Source organism: Eretmochelys imbricata, chromosome 18, assembly GCF_965152235.1.
Source record: "Eretmochelys imbricata isolate rEreImb1 chromosome 18, rEreImb1.hap1, whole genome shotgun sequence".
Lineage (NCBI taxonomy): Eukaryota > Metazoa > Chordata > Testudines > Cheloniidae > Eretmochelys > Eretmochelys imbricata.
Window position 1 is genome coordinate 7186648 of NC_135589.1, and position 20845 is coordinate 7207492.

Sequence of the window (20845 nt, forward strand, 5' to 3'; positions counted from 1 at the left end):
TTCCCTGCCCTCTACAGATGTTACTATGCTAGCCCCGCCATTTGCTGGTAAAGCGCAAAGGACATTTGTCCGATGTTTAACTATTTCGTGACAATGACATACTGGGCTAACCCAGCAGCAAATAGGCACAAAACGGCCAAAGACATTAAAAGCTACTATGTTGGCACAGGCTATGGTCAGCAGTGAACAAAAGGCCTGATCTAACTGCAGTTTGGTGGCCTAGGAGGAATGAGTTGGTGGTCTCAGCTGAGTTTCTAGAAATCAGGAACAATGCAAACATTTTGGTGGTTGGCACCCTTGCTAGTTTCAGCAGAGGCCAGAGACTGATTGGGCCAAGGAGACTGAGCTCTGATTGGAAGTGCTTCCTCTAGGTCAGAGGTTCTCAAACTGGCAGGTGAGCCCCTCTCGGGGTGGGGGGTACATCACTGGGGGGGGATGAGATGCTTGGGGCGGGGGGAGGGAGGGGGGGAGAGACATGACAGACACCTTACTGCACACATTTTACTCACAGCCGTGAATAACTAGCAATGCTGATTTCTCCAGCCAATCAGGTCCTCAGAGGACGCGGTGCGCATAGAACAGTGTATGTACTTGTGTGGCACGAGAGGGAGGGGCGCACACAAATACAGACACAAGGGGGGGGGGGGGCGGGGGGCCCATGATCAAACAAGTTTGAGAGCCACTGCTCTAAAGTCGTGAGAGGGGTGCAAGCAAGGAAGATTAACTTTGAAGGGTTTCCTATCAGTATGGCATCTTTTTCACAAGTAAATTCACTCAGGGGAGTAGAAGGGGGAAAATACTGAGGAGTAGCACACGTGCCCACTTCCAGGCTATCAACAGAGGCCTCTAAACCAAAAGGTGTACACAATGATGTTGTTTATTTAAACATTTACTCCAAGAAATATAAAAAAAACCCCATGAAAATACAATTACAGCACTAACCCAGGAACCTTTCATCTCGTCTAAACCAAAAACTGCTCCAAGATCCTTTTTCTCCGACTCTCTTTCACTCTCCCAAGGTAAGAGCACAAAGAAGGCAGCTGGGGGAGAAGTTAATGAGGAACGTGAATAATGTTTAATTTCTAACTACCACAGGCAGGACTTTGTCTGCCTTGGGAGGTTCAGCCCCTTTTGGTTTGAATAATTTTTGGGTGAAGGTTACTTTAATTTTTTTTTTTTTTTTTTTAAATAGCTGAAACAGCTTAATACTAGGTCAGACGGAGAGTCGGCACCTGGCCTCTGGCATGCAAACTCCCAACCCCAGAAAGGGTCCGTAAGAGTTGAGATTTCCAGTGCTGCAGACCAATATCTTGGGAACTGGTCACGGCCAAGTCAAACCTCTGTCCGCTCATGTCCTGCATCTGTTAGTGGGCTAGTCAGTGAGCCAAGGACACAGTCTGAAAGGAGATTTTTGTTCGGGAGTTTGGCATTATACCAAGAAGAGACAGACAGGCCGCAACTGTAGCTCAGTGCAAAGGTTTTGGTGATGTGGGTGAAAAGGCTCACGTGAGTTTGATTGTAGCAGAACCTCTGGCCTGGATTTCAATTCTCAGGACAAATCTCTCTTACTTTGAGGATGACTAATTTAGTGTGTTCCATTTAAGACACTTGGGGGCCCACTGTCAGAAGCACTGAGTGCATGTGACAACAATTGATTTCAAATGGGAGCTCTGGGTGCCTAGTGCATCTGGGGAGAAAAAACAAAGCAAAAGAAATTCCAGGTGACTAAATTAGCCTCCCATAAACACAGGCATTGAAAATTAGTCAGATATTTTGGAAAAATTGCGACCGCACTGCTTGAAGGTGGTTTATAACAACTGTACATGTAGGCACCTGGTTGAACAGGAGTTCAGTTCAGTTTCGTTAAACACTCAGTGCTGCTCCATGCAGAATTAACCAGGTGCAGACACTGCAGCTGGCTACTGCTGTGGTCTCACATCGCAAGGGAAATCCCACTTTTCTAGAAATCCACCTGATCCAAAGTCTATGGAATCACAGAAGTCAATAGAAAAAACTCCTATTAAATTTATCGGGCTTTCAAATGGGCCCTAGATACCTGGCGGGGAGGGGGGGGGGGGGGAAGAGGAGACAGTTAAGATTGAGGCCACTGGATTTACTCAATACTGTAAATGGGAAAGGCTGACTAACATTATTAAACTAGCAAAGCAAAGACTCAATTGAAGAACTTCTCCACCCAGCTGCTTTCCATGTTCAAGGAATTTTTTACTTTAAACACAATAAACAAAGTTTTTTGCAGTCAAGAATCCCAGAACTGCAGTGTACCAGGATGCTAGCAAACGTTGCCTCTAGAGATCAGTGCAGCTTGCTAGGGTAACGAGAAAGGAAAAGCCATGCTCACATTTGTGTGGAGACAGAGCAGAGCACTCTGTTAAAAGGCACCTTTGTTTCTCCAGGACAGTGCAGAGTATTGGAATGGAAGAAACTTTTGATGGGTATCTGATCGTAATCGAAAAATAATAAACCTCCAGACTGTCCAGGGCTGGGAGCTCTTTGCATCTCTCCGCCAGCAAAACCAATTTGGTTCAACAGCTGCTCAAGAGTCAAATCGAGGGCCAAGTCCCTGCTGGTGGAACTGCTGTCCATTTTCACCAGCAGAGTCTGGCCCAGCACCTGCTCCAACACCCAGTTTGGAGGAATTGGATGTGACTGTATAGACAGGGTTCATGGGTCAGCAGGAGGCAGTAATTTCCAAGGGGAGGAAGACAAAGGATCCCCTAACGAATGCCTGCAGCAAGCTGGTAAAAAAAACCGCAAGTTTTTAGGGAAAAAGACGTTTATTGAAATGTCAGCGCTGAGGGGTTGTTTTCTGACTAATTCTAACCCCCCTACTGTCAGAGGCCCTGATCCTCCAAAGACTTACACACATGCTCAGCTATGCGCTCAGAGCAGCCCACTGACTGCAGTGGGACTCCTTATGTCTAGTATGTATTAAGCAGGCAAATAAGACTTACTTGATCAAGGCTCATGTCTCACCGACCAAAGGGAGAGGCCTGGGCTGCAAAGTTCTGATCTAACCCTCCCATCCCCAACAAATTCAGCGGTGTTTGAATCCTGGGTTTTTATTTAGGCCCCATCTCTGAAGACTTCAGACTCTCAAAGAAAACATCAGTGAGGCAAATTGCTATGAAAACCTCACACAAAACACAATTACCCTTGGAATCAACCTCACTTTGAATCAACTTCATTTACAATCAGCACTCAGGAGCACCACTCGTGACAGCCTTTTCATAAGTGACCACAGGTTTTGATGCCTGACTTGACATATCTAGGGCTTCATTTTTCAGCGTGGGTGAGCACCTGCCGATCCTGTTGTTTTCAACTGGAGCTGTGAGTGCTCTGCTGAAAAACGAGCCCCAAGGTGTGTCAGATTGTGGGGTACCCATCTACCAAGGCACCAGGTGCTATCTGAATGTGTTGATCTAGATTTTGTCTTGATGGAGGTTTTTAATCTGAATGGAAACAATTTAAGTCGCACAAAAAGGTCAACGCTTATGAAACAGCCATGAAATAGGTGGCAGCCAGAGTCCCGCAGCTTAATCTACCAAGGGGTTACACTGCTGGATGCCTGCTCCTTGGGGCTTATGTCAGACGCTCCTCACACAGAACAGAGACCAGCACATTAAAACTAGAGAGATGAAAATGTAAATTTGATTCTGGAGAGAGATCTCAGCAGTTGACTGCCTCAGTTCACCAAAGAGTTGGCCCCATAGACACTCAGGGTAGATTTTCAAAGGCACACAGGGCTATTAGGGGTTTAACTTCCATTGAAAGGCAATGGGAATTGGGTGCTTACGGCCATTTGTGCCTCTCCAAATCTTCCCCCAAGCTCTTAGTGGCAACTGGGACTCTCCTCAATTCAATGCAACAAGCGCCATGTGGCCCTTCTTATGCGTCAGCAGCTGTTCCACTGTTCACCAAAGTACGTGGGGTTTATATGCCAAAAGGTCCTGCCATTTTCATCGGAATAGGAACTTGTGAGCCAGGAGCAAATGTCAAACGTTTAAAAGAACTGAACACTTTGGAAATGATACAGTAACAGGTAGTTAAAACTGTGAATCGCTTATAAAATTGAACCTCGGAAAGGCTAACAAAAAGCTTCGGTCAGGTCTCAATGCCGGTCTGCAATCTCTTTCGGTCCCAGTGCACATTGGAAATGACAGCTGCCATGGCAGGGGGGCGCGGGGCCCTGGCCTTATCAGAGGGTGCGGGGGTTATATTCAGGAAGCTTCTTTAGTTTCTCTTTCTCCACTTCGCTTTCGTCCCTGGCTATCACCAAAGAATGGGCGTAGCCCATCGCCACCTGGGTAGACAGAACAAAGCATTTGCCACCCTAAAGGTTATACTGGATTTCCATTGCTAACGAACTGCCGAGTTGGGAGGTCTAGTGGATACAGCACTGGCCTGCGATTCAGGAGATTAGGTTCTAGTCCCGGCTCTGCTGTGTGACGGTGCCTCAGTTTCCCCAAGTATAAAATGGAGGTAGTGATACTGATCAGACTGTAAGGCACAGGGAGTTCTACTGATGACAATTGCTGTGTAAGAGCCAGGGAAACCACAAGTCTTTTTTTATGATCAGTGGCTTCTTATAACTCACCTTTGGAGGAACAATGTGCAAGGACTAGCAAAGCGCACAATTGCTAGATTCCAAAGCCTGAAGGGACCATTGTGATCATCTATTTTGGGGAAGGTGGTCAGACTAGTTCCTAGGGCATATCTTTTAGAACAGCATCCAGTCTTGATTTAAACTACACCCCATCCCTACGTTCCTCTAACTCCTTGTGAGAGGTTTGCTGACACACCACATTCATGCTTCTGAAAATCATCATTCATTGCATCTATCATGGGCGCCATGGTGACACGAATGATGGACACCATCTCCCTGCTTGGGTATCCGCATAAGGGATGGAGTAGGGAGTCTGGTCAATTTCTGTGCGGATTTAAAATGAATGGATTAATGAACATTAACAAGCGTCTACTCTACACCTACGGGGATTTTACTCCATTTTACAGCCCTCCTCCCCACTTGTTGTGCATACACATGGCACATACCCAACCCAGAAACAATCTGTTTGAGCCAGGTTTCTACTTGTGCAGTCCTCTCTGAGAGCGGCAATACACAGACACCTACACACTGTCTATACACAGACGCCTTTCCATTACCTATGGAAAACAGACTCCCCTGCACTTCCCTCCACCTCCAGTTGCTGGTGTATTTTGCATAGGACAATCCCGTTACCCAATATCCTGAGGTTAAACAGGAATCTCACTGCCATGCTTCGAAGCATCAAAGCAGAGTATTATGAGGAAAGGGATTATGAATAGGGCGCTGGTTTTCAGAAGCATGAGATGTGAAATGAGCCTCTCAGGCTGCAATCCTGTCTGCTATGCTAACGGCTCATGTTTTTATTTGCTGGGTCTGCTCTCACCTGCTCTGGATAAATTCCATCTAGGGTTTTCACCTCTTGGGCTGCAGTAGAGGACTTGGGTTTATGGTCTCCATAGCCCTGTGAAGAGAAATGCAGAAGGGGACTTGTAAGATCAGAGGGTAAACCACAATTTAACCATTGTCCAAGAGGCTGGATTGTGTTATTTGGCCCATTCCCTTGGTTTGCACTGGCTTCTGGAGTAGCCCCATGGAATAACCAAAGGTATGGAGGTTAGCAATTCTCCTAGGCAGGTTTAACTGCCTGCAAGGGCAGCAGACACACAGGAAGAACTAGCAGTTACAAAAAAAATTTCCTGAAGACCAAGAGAAAAAAGGCTCTGGCTTCTAGTTTGTATTTTATAAAATCCTTGGGTTTTTGGTTGGTCCTACAAAAATGGTTCTGCAGAGGAAAACAAAATGTTATCCCCAAAGCAAGATTGCCAGCATGTGAGTGGGGTATTGATGCTGGGGCATGAGGAAAGGACACCTCACCAACAACTCAGAATTATGTTATTTTCAGCTTCATTTGGAAAAGGGGTAGGCAGGCCGAAGAAACTTCGTTTTCCAAATTTCTAAGAGTAGCAGTCAAATGCAATGAGCAATGGGACTTTGATAAGGCAGCTAATCAATAGGTCAAGGGGGAAAAAAAAAAAAAGGGATCAGAACATCTAAATCAGTATGAAACAAAAAAGCCAATATGGTGGCTAAATCTTGAAACCACTGAAAATTCAAAACACTGCAATGCATGCACAGAGAAATCCAGAGTCACAAGCAGTCTAGCTCTACCCCAGTCACTTGGGACACTGAGAATTTGAACCAAGAAGGCAGATATATAGACACCATACAAAAGTATAGCACGGGGGTGGCCAAATTTACTGGCCCCCCGAGCCACATACAACACTCTTCAGAAGTTTGAGAGTGTGGGCACACCTGCCAGGAGCTGGGGGTTGGGCATTCAACCCTGCTCCTGCTGCTGCTGAAGCCCCGAGCCCTGGCAGGTGCGCCCCACAGGGCTGAAGCCTCAAGAACCCCCTCCCCACTGGGCAGAAGCCCCTTCTGCACCACCCTGCTGCAAGGCAGAGGTCCTGAGCTTCCCCGCTCCCAGTCTGGTAGGTGAAAATGGGGGGGCTCCGCGAGCCGCACTTTAATGGTAAAAGAGCCGCATGTGGCTCGCAAGCTGCAATTCGGCCACCCCAGCATAGAGGAAGTAGTCAAACTATGATTTCCCTGGGAAAATGGTGCATATTAGATAGTTATGTCACACTACCCCAGCCCTCAAATAGCTCTTAAGGAATGAGATAGAAGGGCTGTTACATGGGCTCAAAAAAGTGGTGAGATAAAACATTCGATAATTAGACACAAGAAGTGCATTAGGGTGAAGCCAATTGCCTTCTAGAGGTTGTTAGGCACAAGGCAACGCTGAGTGTTTCCAGCTATTTGGGAAGCCAGTTCTCACTGAGATACAGAACTCACTTGGGTTTATGAGTTAAGTGCACCCACGCATCCCTCTCCTCCCCTTCTCTCTTGCACAAGCTCCCTGTTTCCAGAAAAATTCACTTCGGAATATTTTGGTAATTTTCTCTGGGAGAATACTTGGCGTAGTTGTGTGTGTAGGAGTGAGCAGAAAGGTACGTTTCTGTGTAGCACTTCATCTCTGTGTAAATTACCTATTATTGCATCTTCCAGGCTAACTTTTCAACATGTGCTTAAAGGGAAAAAATTTTTCCCTTTAATAACTAAATTAAGGAGGACAGTGACCATTTAAAAATACAACACCCCACTAATTTAGCGATCACAGGATTACAGCAGTCCACTTGTAATGCTGTTTCTCCCCATCTCTTTGCTTGCAATCTTATCTTCTCTGGTACCGGACCAGCCTGGCTAGGGTTTCTGTGCAAGTCCACAGCTGCCTTCTTACCAGTTCACCGAAGGTCGGAGATGGGCCCCAGCTGATTGTGCTCTCATCTGCAGCCACTATAATACTGCTCTTCCTGAAACAGGTACACAGGCTGTTACTGCTACACGATCTGCCTTCACGCCCGCCCCCCGGCAGCCCCATTTTTTCGTTTCCCATGCCAACTGGCCGCTTGGTACCAGAAGAGAATTTCCCCAAGTATTTTTGGATGCTTTCTTCCTCAGATGCAAACCCTGGTCCAGCTGTTTTCCAAAGTGCTGCAAGGCCTGATCCAGCTGCACCTGGCTTGGGTGGGTGGATCCTTGTGGAGCCCCACTGAAGTCAGAGGCCCGCCTCAAAATGGAGCCCCATAACTATTCATTCCTGAACGCAGCGTTTCTCAAACGTGGCCACCAGCGGAGTTTGTGTGTGGCCACGACAGCCTCCCAAGCATTGGCAGAGATTGGGGCAAAGCAGCGCCCCCTCCCTGCCCCGCCCAGCTCTTGCTCCTGAATAGCGGTTACCAAGGGCAGCGAGAAGCACTGCCTTAGTTTTGTGCTGGCCCTGCCAGCGGGGATCAGCGCCCTGCACCACCCAGCCTCTTCGGGGGCTCTGGGCAGCGCCTCTGGAGATGCATGGGGCCAGTGTGCACAGCGCTGGAGGTGGCTCGTTAGCTATGGCATTCGGTCCCAAGAACAGTCCCCTGGGCAGCTACCCTGCTCCCACCCGGCTGGGACATGAGGAGCCTGCAACTCTGCAGGTGGCAGGTGAGTTCCTGACCCGCCTTCCCTGGGCCAGGCTCTCACTGAAGGGCACGGGAAGCAGGGATAGAGAGCCGAGTTTGTCAGAGCCGCCACCAGCAAGAGTTGGTGGCCTAAATTTGTTGAGAGAAGCCCTGTAACATACTCAAGATAAAAACCTTTAACAGAAAATCAAGGAGAGGTTGAACAAACATTAGGTCTTAAAGAGATTCCCTTCCCATGTCTACTAATACTATGCTCCCACTCCAACAGAAGTCAGGCAAGTCAGAGATCGATGTTCATTTGAATGAACATCCATGTATCAGAAGTTGCTTGCTTTTTAGCGACAGAAGAACATGCAGGGGAATGCCTGGATCGAGAGAGTGGGGAAAGAAATCTTTAAGTCACAGTGTAAAGATTTACTCTCAAAGTTTGTAGGGCCCTTAGAGGTCACGTGCTAGGTTTCTTCATTGCAGCATAGTAAAATTAGTAACAGTATATTTACAGGGGGACTTTTCAAACAGATCCTGATGTTCCCCACTCTGAAGAGCTTGCAGTCACAGAGAGACAAGACAAAGATAGGTGTGGCGTGAGACAACAGGCCAGATAAGGGAGAGGGTGAAGAGGATAGGAGACCAAGGAGGAAGGATTCCTGGAGAAAGAGGGTTTTAAACAGGTGAGGAGGAGATAGAATCATTCTATTTCTCACGGACCTCTAATCAAATGCTCATGCTGCTCACAAACCTCCCATTAATACAAGCAGAAGCATCCTCTAAGCAACCTAGAAACACTGAACAGCACCCCTTCTTCCACACACACACAGGAGTGCTGGAGAATGGATGAGATTTTAAGAATACACTGATTAAAACCTGTTTAATGATCACTTGATTTGAAGATTTGCCTGCGGTGTTGGAGCCTTGTTGGTCACAGCATATTAGAGAGACCAGGTGGGAGAGGTCATATCTTTATAGAGCCAACTTCTGTTGGGAGAGAAGCTCTGTGTAGCTCCAAAGCTGGTCTCTCTCACCAACAGAAGATGGCCCAATAAAAGACATTACCTCACCCACCTGGTCTCTCTTAAAGATTTGACAGTTTCTCCCCCACGCTCAACTGACTGCAGCAACCATACAACCCCCCACGAAACCCATCATCCCAACCCCAGAGCAGGAACTGGAAGGTCAGACATCCCATGATGGGTTCTCCACTCTTCCTCATGAATCTAAACAAAGACGTCGTCAGCTCCCTCCCAGCACAGGGCAAGGCAACAAGCCTTTTCTAGGAGGAGATAGTTGCACCCAGACATTCGTTTATCGTGGGCCATTTCCCTCCACCCTTGCTTTAACCAGGCCTCAGACCTCCCTTCCTTTTCTACTGCTATTAAGAATACTCACCCTATGTATCCAGCAGGTTTTCCGCTAGCACAGGGTCAAAAAGCAAACAAACAAACTCATCACCACTATCTGGATCCACCAAGCAGAGCTGGACCCAAGCCCTGGATAATCGCTGCTCCTACTATCAGCCCCTTCTGTCCTTGGATCTGCCAGCTAACAGCACTACTTCTACGATGTCATTCAGGCAAGCTGTGGGCAACGGTTCCCACCTCCTCATTTCTGGGGACAGGAGCGGTCACTTACCCACAGGCCAAGCTGCGGATTTTCCAGCCACAGAGGTCCTGTACAGCTTTGGGGTACATGGTTGACTCACGGGAGGTGTTTGTGGCTCCCCAGAAAAACAGGCCACCTGCAAAACAGAGCAAACAAACCAACCAACATCAGACTCTGAGATATTCTCGGACACAGAAATCCATTTGAAATGCACATGCACAGACGCTGTAACACATGCTGGTCAATCACTCCAGGTTTTGTTTTAAAGATACCGGGAAGATTCATAAGTGAGCTCTCCCTGAATGGAGACAAAGGCTGTCTATTGGAGCATGGCTCTCACAAGACAGACTTTGTGGGGAATGATGGCTTTATGCCAAGGCCCATCTGCAAATAAAGACGGGGCAACTGACCTGTTTCGCTGACAGCAAAGGAGCAGGTGTAGCCAGCGTAGATCTGAGCTGCCCCACGGCCCGGGAAGTCAAAGAGCTTGACCAGCCGTGGCACCATCTCGTCCTTCTGCTCAGCATGGCCCAGCCGGCCGTAGCCGCCAAAGCCCCAGGAGAACACACGCTTCTGGGAGTCTAAAACAAGCTGCAAAGGGACAGATGGTGACATGCAGTTGGGTTTAGACACAGGAAGATGTCTCCCCACCATGCAGCTATTTGCAGAATGGATTATTCGTTCTGCTCTACAGATCTTGGCAGACAACCAAATGCAGCTTATCAGAGGCATAAAGATAACCTATGGCGAATTCTACACTGCAGGGGCTAAAACCACTGAGATGATGCATTTAATACAAGGACATTCCACTATTTTCTCTGCCAACTATTCCATTCTTCCCCTCTTATCTTAATTGTTGTTAAGTCACATGTCTTCCCACTCCTCTCCTGGAGTAATAAAGCCAGAAGCAAAAAGGGCTAGGTGTCTAGACAGCTGGGTAATTCCGTCAATTTCATACTCCAATATTGATTAAACTGGAGAAAGAGCAAACAAGCTGAGGACCCTGACACCTCCCCCAGGATTCCTGCTCAGAGCTTTTGTGCTGCTCTATACAGAGCTACTCAACAATGGGCCATAAAATCCCAGGGCTCTGCCTGGTGCATTTACACAACAATTAGAATTTAGCTGCCACCCAAGATGTGGCCTCCAGTACTAGGGGGGTTAAGTCACATGGCAGCTCCAGTCAGATAAAATGTCTCAGCAACAATAATTGCAAAAGACATTTATACTTCAGGCATCCTGTGGGTACACATGTATCTTTTCCTCCGTTATTTGCTTAACAAGTCCGTCTGTCTCTCAGCAAGCTATTACAGAGTGGATTTTCAGGTTTGGAGGGGGTTTATTATTTTTAATCTATGATTACGCATTTCAAACCACTAAATGGTAAGGATTCAAACGACTCAAATTGGATTAGGACACCTCCCACACAAAGTAAAAATCATAATCTGATTACGCCAAGATTGGACTCAAACCCTAAGCAGGGCAGGGAGAAACAGAAGGTTTGTGCAAGCGACGGCCTATATTACAGATTAGCGTCAGCAGATTTAGCACATTTCCCATTCTTCCACTGTGTGAATTACCGATTCTAAGAAAAGGTGTCTGACTCCAACTATCCCTAGAGAAGTTTCAACATGCACCAAGACAAAGTTGTGATCAAACCTTTGTGCCACGGGCTAAAGCCTTGCAAATAGTCCACAGTCACGGGATTACAGCCTTAAGTCTGGAATGAACATACTTTTAGGGTAGGTCTGCACTTGGGAGCTGGGGATGGGATTCCTAGCTAGCACACCGAATGCAGAGCGTAGCTGCAGCAGGACAAACAGAAGAATGTGCCAGCAGCCCTGAGCATGTGCCGATCAGAGACCACAGGCACATACTGGAGTACTGTGTCCCGTTTTGGGCCCCACACTACAAGAAGGATGTGGAAAAGTTGGAAAGCGTCCAGTGGAGGGCAACAAAAATGATTAGGGGACTGGAACACATGACTTTTGAGGAGAGGCTGAGGGAACTGGGATTGTTTAGTCTGCGGAAGAGAAGAATGAGGGGGGATTTGATAGCTGCTTTCAACTACCTAAAAGTGGGTTCCAAAGAGGATGGATCTAGACAGTTCTCAGTAGTAGCAGATGACAGAACGAGGAGTAATGGTCTCAAGTTGCAGTGGGGGAGGTTTAGGTTGGATATTAGGAAAAACTTTTTCACTCGGAGGGTGGTGAAACACTGGAATGCGTTACCTAGGGAGGTGGTGGAATCTCCTTCCTTAGATATTTTTAAGGTCAGGCTTGACCAAGCCCTGGCTGGGATGATTTAGTTGGGGTTGGTCCTGCTTTGAGCAGGGGGTGGGACTAGATGACCTCCTGAGGTCCCTTCCAGCCCTGAGATTCTAGGACTCTATGGTACTCAGGGCAGCCAGCTGCGCTGCCGTTCGCACTGCTGCAACTACACTATGTTTAACGCCCCAGCGCAATCAATCCCAGCTAGCAGGAGTAGGCCTCTTCAAGCTTGGAATAACACCCCAGGCCCGAGGGTCGGCATGCCCTTAGATAGAGCTCATGGAAAGGAGTGAAGAGAAAGCACCGAAGGCTTTAACACCTCGGAGGATAAACCTGAGGGAAGGTTTTCAACGAGGTCGAGTGCGACTTCTCGTTAGAGGTGGGACAAACCAAGATTCCGAACCCAAAACTCCTGGAACTCAGAAAATTCTTGGCGCATGACCAGATCTGTTCAGAGCAGCTCTGTGCCTATTACTGAGAATCCAGCACGAACGAAAGTCATTTTTAGAGACTACGTAACTGCCAGTCACCAGGAGTGATTTAACTACATGTGGAAGGTACAGCGCATTGAGGGGGAACTCATCAAATCAATTTCTGTCAAATCCCAGCAGAATCCCAATGACTGAACACTGAGCAACGCTAGATAGGGAATCGGTTTCTTTAAGGAGCACTACTGCGGACAGTGCTTCAGACTGCCAGGTGAAATCCCAGCCTTACCGTGTGGTTAGCACCGCAGGCCACATCTCGCACGACCACATTAGGGACAGGAAGGATCTGCCCATCTTTTGTCTTTTCGATGAAGATGGCAACGCGACGGGGCACCAGCTCACAGTCGTACTCTATCCTCTGAGCACGGGCGATGAACTTCCCATCGGAATTGTGTCCTGTTGTAGGGCAAAGACAGATGTGAAAAGGAACTCTGCGTGGCCGGTACCCTGGCCCACACCACTCAGTAACTCAGCAGGAACCCTCTTGAAGAGACATCCCATGACCCATGGGATAGGATCACCACTCTAAGTTACTACACTCATCAGGGTAATAGTTTCTTTGCTAACCTTTGACTCCCTCTGAAAAGGGAGGTATGGAATACTTCTCACTACATACAGACATTATTACATGTACTGCAGTAGCACCTAGGAGCCCTAGTCATGACCCGGGCCCCCATTGCGCTAAGCACAGTACAAACACAGAACAGAGCTCCCAAAAGCGCTTCCCCTCTCATTAAGGGGAAAGGAGGAGGAATTCCTTGCAGCTATTCCTGGAGCTTTTCCCATTTATAAAGGATTTCCACCTGATTTCCTCTACAGGCAATTTAATGTCATTTCCCATTTTGTCAGGAAACTGCACCTCCAGCACGTCATGGTATGTCTACACTGCGATAAAAAACCCACGGCACCAAGTCTCAGAGTCCAGGTCAACTGACTTGGGCTCATGGGGCTAAATCGGGGTGGGCAAACTTTTTGGCCTGAGGGCCACACCTGGATACGGAAATTGTTTGGCAAGCCATGAATGCACATTAAATTGGGGGTTGGGGTGTGGGAGGGGGTGAGGGCTCCAGCGGGGGCTGCAGGCTCTGGGGTGGAGCTGGATATGAGGTGTTGGAGGTGCAAGAGGGTGCTCTGGGCTGGGATAGAGGGGTTTGGAGGGTGGGAGGGGGATCAGGGCTGGGGTGCGGGAGGAGGTCAGGGATGCAGGCTCCGGGCGGCGCTTTCCTCAAGCAGCTCCTGGAAGCAGCGGCTTGTCCCCTCTCCGGCTCCTATGCGGAGGTGCAGCCAGGCGGCTCTGTGTGCTGCCCGTCCACAGGCGCTGCCCTCGCAGCTCCCATTGGCCTCAGTTCCCAGCCAATGGGAGCTGCGGGGGCGGCGCTTGGGGCAGAGGCAGCATGTGGAGCCCCCTGGCTGCCCCTAGTGTAGGAGCTGGAGAGGGGACATGCTGCTGCTTCCGGGAGCCGCATGGAGCCACGGCACGCACAGAGCGGGGCAAGCGCCCGACCCAGCTCCCTGGCTGGAGCGCCGGAGTGGGGCAAGCCTGGGACCCCGCTAGCTGGTGGGAGCTCGAGGGCCGGATTAAAACATCTGAAGAGCCGGATGCAGCCACCGGGCTGTAGTTTGCCCACTCCTGGGCTAAACATTGTAGTGTAGACATTCAGGCTCAGGGTGCAGCCTGAGCTCTGAGACTCTTCCCCCACCCTGCTTGGGGCCTCAGAGCCTGGGATACAGCCCAAGCATCTACACTGCAATTTTATAGCCCCGGAAGCCAGAGTCAGCTAACCTGGGCCAGCCACCGGTCTTTTTCTGCAGTGCAGACATACTCGCAGACCCTTCAAGCCTGCTCAGGAAATCCTCACCACCCTCCAAGAAGATGCACCCCGTGGCTGCATCAAAGCTTCTACTGCAGGAAAGCATGCGCACTCCCTGCTCTGTAGATCACAGCTACTAGACATTAACCAGACAAAGTACAGCTCATGCATAATTTAACACGCTGCCTGGATGCACAGTGGCATATTGTCAGCGCCACAGAAACGACAGACTACACAGTCTAGCAATCCAAATGATGGGGGTTTATAGACACTCCAGGGGCAACGGCTTTCGTTTTGTTATAACAGCGCCGCCTTGCATTTCTCTCTCCCTTTCCATCAGGGGCTCTCCAAAGCACTTTACAAATATTGGCAAATTAAGCCTCACCACCCCCATGTGAGGCAGCGTAGAAGCACTCATTGTATACCTGGGGAAACCGAGGCATAGAAAGGAGAAGCATATTGGCCAATGTCATACAAACAGAGCAGAGAGAAGAGAAGCCAGATTGTAGGCTTTAAACACAAGGCCATCATCCCCTCTGGAAGAGGACTGAGATAAGATGTGCCTGGCCCCCCCATTATTGTTTAGATTATATCAACATGCCAGTCTACAAAAAACTTGGTGGCTGTCTCAGGCTGGATTTTAAGTCAGCTGTCATTAAAACTAGATAGTCCTTTAAAAATAAACCACCATACCCAGCTGTCCATACTCAGGGCACCCAAAGGAATAGAGGTTTCCTTTGCAGTCCATGATCATGCTGAATTCAGCCCCACAGGCCATTTTGGTAATAGGTTGGCCGTTGTACATTATCTACAAAGGAAGCAGACAACAGTAGCATTTGGAAACAGATGAAACAGAGTAACTCAAGTGCCCCTTCTAGGCTGCCAGTGAGCACCGCCAGACTCACAGAGCAAATACATGGTTAGGCTTTCAAGGGGCACAATGTTGTTTTCTGACACACATGCAAATACCAGGCCCAACTTACCTAGGCAAATCAGGTATTTGCATGTACAGTGAAGCAGGACGTTTGCATACACCAAGTGGCTATGTTTAGTGTGTACCAATTTACACCCAAAATTGTGCAAACCTAACTGAAGAAACCTGGCCTGTCATTTGAATAACTGTCCCGATATTGGGGAAGAGGAAAAAGGGGGTTTGGGAAATGGTCAATTCGATAAGTAACCCACAGAAATATGAAGGGAGGAGAAAACAGGAACTGAGGGAGTGTCTACCCTGGAGTTGGGGGTGTAAGTTCTGGCTTGAGGAGACATCCCACGCTAGCGCTGATCAAGCCAGCATCTTAAAAACAGAAGTGCAGCCAGCTGGTGGGAGAGGCTAGCCACCTTGAATACAATCCCATCTGAGCTGTTAGGTACATTCTCCGGTGGCTAGGCTAGCCCCTCCCGCTGCTTGCGCCACGATGGCTACACTTGTATTTTAGCACTTCAGCTCCATCAGAGTTACAGTAGGTTATATCTACTCGAGCTGGAAATTGCACCGCCAGCTCCCGTGTACACAGACTGTAAGCGTTTCTTAGGACAGCTCCTCAGGTAAACTTCCACTCTGCCCTCAGCTGGATGTTCTCTTCACTTACTTCATGCACTGGGGCAATATTTTGCTACCCTTTGGCTCTTACGTCTTCAGCCCAGACCCATAAGAGAATGGATCCCAGTGATTATAAGGCAGCGGCAGGCTCTGTTTAATCTCCAAGCCGAGGTGCGAAAGCTCTCCTCCCTGATCCATTTTGCTTTCCAAGACAAGAATGGGAATGGCTAAGAAACAGGAAATCTCCTCCATGGGCGACCAATTTGACCATTGTTTTGACTTTGTGATATGAAAATCTGAGAGCCTGTCTATCAAAAATTCAATTTATGGCGGTCCAAAAACTCACATGGGATGCTCTGAGTCCCTAGTCACACCAGGGACCAATCTAGCAGCTGAGCTGTTTGAACACTAGATTGCCTGGCCATTGAGGGGAAACCAACATTTTAAAACCATGTTTAAAAGTTACGGGAGGATCTAGATGATCACTCTGGCCTCTTCTGGCTTTATAATTTATGTTCTAGACTACATAGGGAGGTAATCTAGAGCATGGCTTTAAAATGGTCTGGACTATCCACATTGGCCAGGTAAGCCATGTTAGCCAGTACCAATCTGACATCAGGTTTAAATTGACTCAGGTAACACTGTATAATCTTCAGTTTGGATAGGGCTTTTCCACTGGTCCAGCAAATAGCATCACATCATGTATTTTGTCTATTTATTTTCCAAGCCAGTAAATAACAAACAGAAGGAAATATAAGGCAGAATTTTTGTTCTGGATGAAGATTCCATGTCTCCCCCGACCTTCGCTCCTCCTACTGGAACCAGGTCCAAGCAATTTGGCTTTAAGGATCATTATGGCCCCAAAATGGTCACCAGTGCGGTAGCCAGGACGTGAGAAATTAAGGAACCTGTTGACTGACAGAGGAACCCAAAGAAGAGCGTTAGAAGTACCTGAGTGGGACTTGGAACTGCATCTGTCTGATTGCCGAGACCTAGCTGTCCCATCTTGTTCTCTCCAAATGCAAATACAGAGCCACTCTCTGGAACAAGAGGGAAACAAATGCAGGGGAAGGAGGAGGGGTGGCAGTTAAGGGAGAAGTTTAAACCTCCATGTTAATGCAGAGTTGCTGGAAAACCATTAACACAGAATGGAGATGGTCATTCCAATGCACCATGCTAAATTAAAGCATATTGCCCCATAACAAACATTACGGTTGTCTACAGAGGGACACTCAAGAAAGTTATTTAAAATTCACACCTTTAGTGACATTGAATGTGGATTAGCTAAATTGTATTAAACCCGTGTGGACACTCTTATTCGGAATTAACATGGCCTTAATTTGGTTTGTCTTAATTCCCTTCTAATGCCACTTTAATTTTGAATAAGAGCATCCACACAGCAGTTTAACAAATCCACTTTAAATTCACAGCTTTAGTTAATTTGGATTAACTTTCCTGGGTGCTTCTGTAGCATAGATGTATGCGGGAACTATGCTGGCATAGCTTTGTGGCCATAGATATGCTGGCCTAACCCTATAGTGTAGACACTGCCTACGCTGCCACACTGGGGTTTTCCTCCCATCAGTGCAGACACAACCTCCCCGAACAACAGTAGCTACATCCACAGAAGCATTCTTCCATCAACACAGATACATCTACTGTGCGGGGATCAGGTCACCAAATTCCGGACACAGGGATGGATTTTTCACAGCCCTGATCTACGTACTTATGTCAGCCTAACTTTTAAGTGAAGGCCAGGCCCTCACACAGATAAGCTTTAAGCCATCCAGAATCTTAGGTCTCCACTAGAAAGGCTTCAACAGTGCGGCTGAGTCACTGTAGCACGTAGACACTGACAACAGCGACGGAAGGGGCTGTTCGGTCACTGCAGCAAATCCACCTCTCCCGGCAGTAGCTAGGCTGATGGAAGAACTATCGACCTAGCAGCATCTACACCGGGGCTAAAGTTGGCTTCATTACATGATACAGGGCATGAAACTTTTCTCAGCCTTGAGCAATGTAGTTAAGCAGATGTAACTTTGTAGTACAGCCCAGCCCAGAGAAGGAATGTATCACAGTAAGAGAAATTAGCAACAAGGCGGCATAATCACCATTTTATAGCACTGCTATCGAGATAGTCATCTGCAGGAGGGGCCATGCACAGGCGGCCATGCCTTACGCTCTAAATAGCAAGACGAAGGGCTTGTTTACATTTCACTGTGGTATGAAACGTAGAGCACGCTCATATGGGTCACTCTAATTGCCCCATGTAGACACCGCTGGCGTGAATTAAAAGGTACTAATGTAGTCCCACTTGAAACATTAATACGCACTAGGTATCGTTGTGCCAGCAGGGTCTACCATGGGCATTTAGAGCCCTCTACAATTCACACCCCCGTAGTCCAGACTGCGGCACCACACAGACAAACCTCAAGTATCTTTTCCTTTCATGCCCAGTGATGGAAGTTTCAGAAGTGGAGTAAGACTGAGACCATTTTCAATAGCCTTCATATTCTTTAGGATCCCTTTGACCACAAGACCCTGCAGCACAGCTCTCGGCCAAGGACTCCCTTTGCATCCCTTCACAAGCCAAGGCATCCGCTACCCACCAGGGGCTGAATGTACTGCTTCCAAGACCCTATCCGCTTCTGATAACCTAGGGCTAGGTGGCAGTGGGAGATGGAATCTTAAGGTGCTATCCTGGCCCCATTGAAGGTAATGCATGTGTTGTTTCAATGGGACTGGGATTTCACCTTTAAGTCTTTTGATCCCGAGGTGCTCTCTCTCTCTCACTCCCAGGTGCATTTCCTGAGGATCAGTATTTGATGCACCAGTTCCCTGTATGCCCCAGTATTCTTCAGGGTCCTGTAAGGAGATTGATAGCCCAAGCCCAATTCCTCTTTCCCAGCAGCCTCCCGTACCCGTCAGAGCAAGCGTGTGGTTCCGTCCACAAGCTGCTGACGCGATCACCTCGTTGCTGAGAACTTCAATGAGTTTTGGAGCCTCCACACGCTTGGTATCTCCATGCCCCAGCTGCCCTTTCTCGTTACGACCTAGAGAGAAGCGTGCACACAAACAACACGCATGAGCAGGTGATGACCTTTAATTTTAAAGAAGAAGAACATACTACAGACTCCAATCCCTCTTCCTGCTCATTGAATTGTACCCTTTCTCAGTGTGACCAGGCCTCACACTAGGAGAAACAACCCTTTGAGCTTTATCTACTCCTCCATCCTTCCCAAGCAGAGCTTGCCTATTGTACGAGTTCCTAACCTGGGGATAGCAACATGTCTCAAAGGGGCGTGACCATACTTCCTTTCCTGATGGCTGCCTTGAAGCTTTGCCAGTTGAAGCGTGGGAGACATGATATGGAAAAGATGGAGAACTGCCGTTCTAATGCATCTGAACTAGTCTCCTCGGGATTCACAATATACAGCAAGGGGCAAGTCACCCACTAGCTGTCAAAGATCTAATCCGCCCCACTGAACTCTGTTTCAAGGGCAGCTCTTTGGACACACCAGGCAAGTTTGGTGCGCTTGGTGGAAGCTGGGAAAAGAGGCTAGATTATTTGACTCAAACACTTAACAGAAGAGTTTAGGGGAATGTACAAATTAGTTCCACATATCCCTTCAAAACTAGGGCAGAAGCCAGGCTGTTTCAGGAACTAGTTCTGAATGAGCCACGTTTTCAGCACTTCCGATACAGGCAGCTGATAATCTTAGGAGCCGTGCAGAGACCAATGCCTTCCTCTATGCCAGCAATATCTTTACTTGATTCATGATCTAAGGGTTACTGATCCACACTCTTTTTGCATACTACTCACCCCAGCTCCAGAGCTTCCCCTCTGTGGTGATGAGCAGACTATGAGCTGCACATGGTCCAGAAACCACAGTCCGTACCTGAATCCCTGAGAGACACCCATACCTGTGAGGCCCCCACAAGTTCTGGCCCAGGTTACGGTAAGCCACTGTAGAGAAAGCGGAATACAGACAAGTCTTACAAATAACATGAAGTCAACAGCAACTGCACTAAAATCATCTCTGAACAAGTCACTGTCCACACAGAAAACCCACTTAAATAGGAACAGGTTTGTGGATTCAGTTTTGTCCCAGAGTTTATCCAAAATTTAGGGTTATGCTGTGTAATTCCTGCAGCTCACCTCATTCAGCTGATTCATGGTTATATTTTATGTACTTGCTATTGCAGAAATCCAAAATAGCGTCCAGCTGACCACTGACATCTTACGTTCATCTCAGTGTTCTGTCATGCTACAGGATAGTCTTGGTTGTCAACATGAGACAGGAAGAGGGAAAGGACCGCAGGAGATTTGTGACCTTTCAGAGTCATTAACGCCGCTAATTTCTATTGAGAGGGTAATTACACCAAAAACCACCCAACAAAGCAACCCCAGCAATTACAGGCACCCTGACAAAGTGACAGAGCTAGAGAAAGAATGGGGGACCTCAGTGAGCCAATTAAAATCACTGTTGCGAATTACCCGCATCCTACTTAGGTGGCTTTGACCATACCACACAATGAGGCTTGAAAATAGTGAATGACAAATGACTTCAGGAGTCACTTGATCTTTCATGTCTTAATTCTCCCCATAAGTATAACGGGGCTGTAATACAGCATCTCTATCCAAGGATCTCAAAGCGCTTTGCAAACATCAGTGAGTTCAGCTTCACGGCACCCAGCTGGGTACCTACAGATTGTCCAATTTTACACATAAGGAACAAAGGGTTAAATCCTACAACATATCAAGCACCCACTGACTTCAATGTTAGCTGAGGCATTCAGCACCAGGAATGAGAGCCTCTGACTGATGAAGTGCACTACCTACAAACTGAGTTCTGATGGATACACTCCACTCTATGCATATTAGATCTTGTTTGTTCTATCTATCTTCCTTTATGCCTTTAGCCCTTCTTTGCCAATGATCTACCACCACAAAGCACTGTAGTTACGACACTGTATTATTTAGATTTACAATAAGCTCATATCTTGGGCTCTAAACAATTTCATGCACTTTTAAATGCTTTGTCATTG

General features: G+C 47.8%; 1 protein-coding gene across 2 annotated transcripts in view; it reads right to left on the reverse strand.

Annotated features, from left to right (window-relative positions):
• Positions 1 to 861: 861 nt before the first annotated feature.
• RCC2 (regulator of chromosome condensation 2) overlaps positions 862 to 20845 on the reverse strand; it is a 37290-nt gene continuing 17306 nt past the window's right edge. Inside the window, exons 5-14 of one of the 2 annotated variants that reach the window (XM_077837155.1) lie at positions 19620 to 19763; positions 18718 to 18849; positions 16748 to 16836; positions 14947 to 15061; positions 12672 to 12838; positions 10095 to 10275; positions 9715 to 9820; positions 7365 to 7437; positions 5448 to 5525; positions 862 to 4321 (exon numbers count right to left, since the gene is read on the reverse strand). In XM_077837155.1, coding sequence (XP_077693281.1) covers positions 4217 to 4321; positions 5448 to 5525; positions 7365 to 7437; positions 9715 to 9820; positions 10095 to 10275; positions 12672 to 12838; positions 14947 to 15061; positions 16748 to 16836; positions 18718 to 18849; positions 19620 to 19763 — 1190 coding nt within the window. In that variant the 3' untranslated portion in view covers positions 862 to 4216. The remainder of the gene's footprint in view (positions 4322 to 5447; positions 5526 to 7364; positions 7438 to 9714; positions 9821 to 10094; positions 10276 to 12671; positions 12839 to 14946; positions 15062 to 16747; positions 16837 to 18717; positions 18850 to 19619; positions 19764 to 20845) is intronic. The other variant, XM_077837157.1, reaches the window with a different exon arrangement.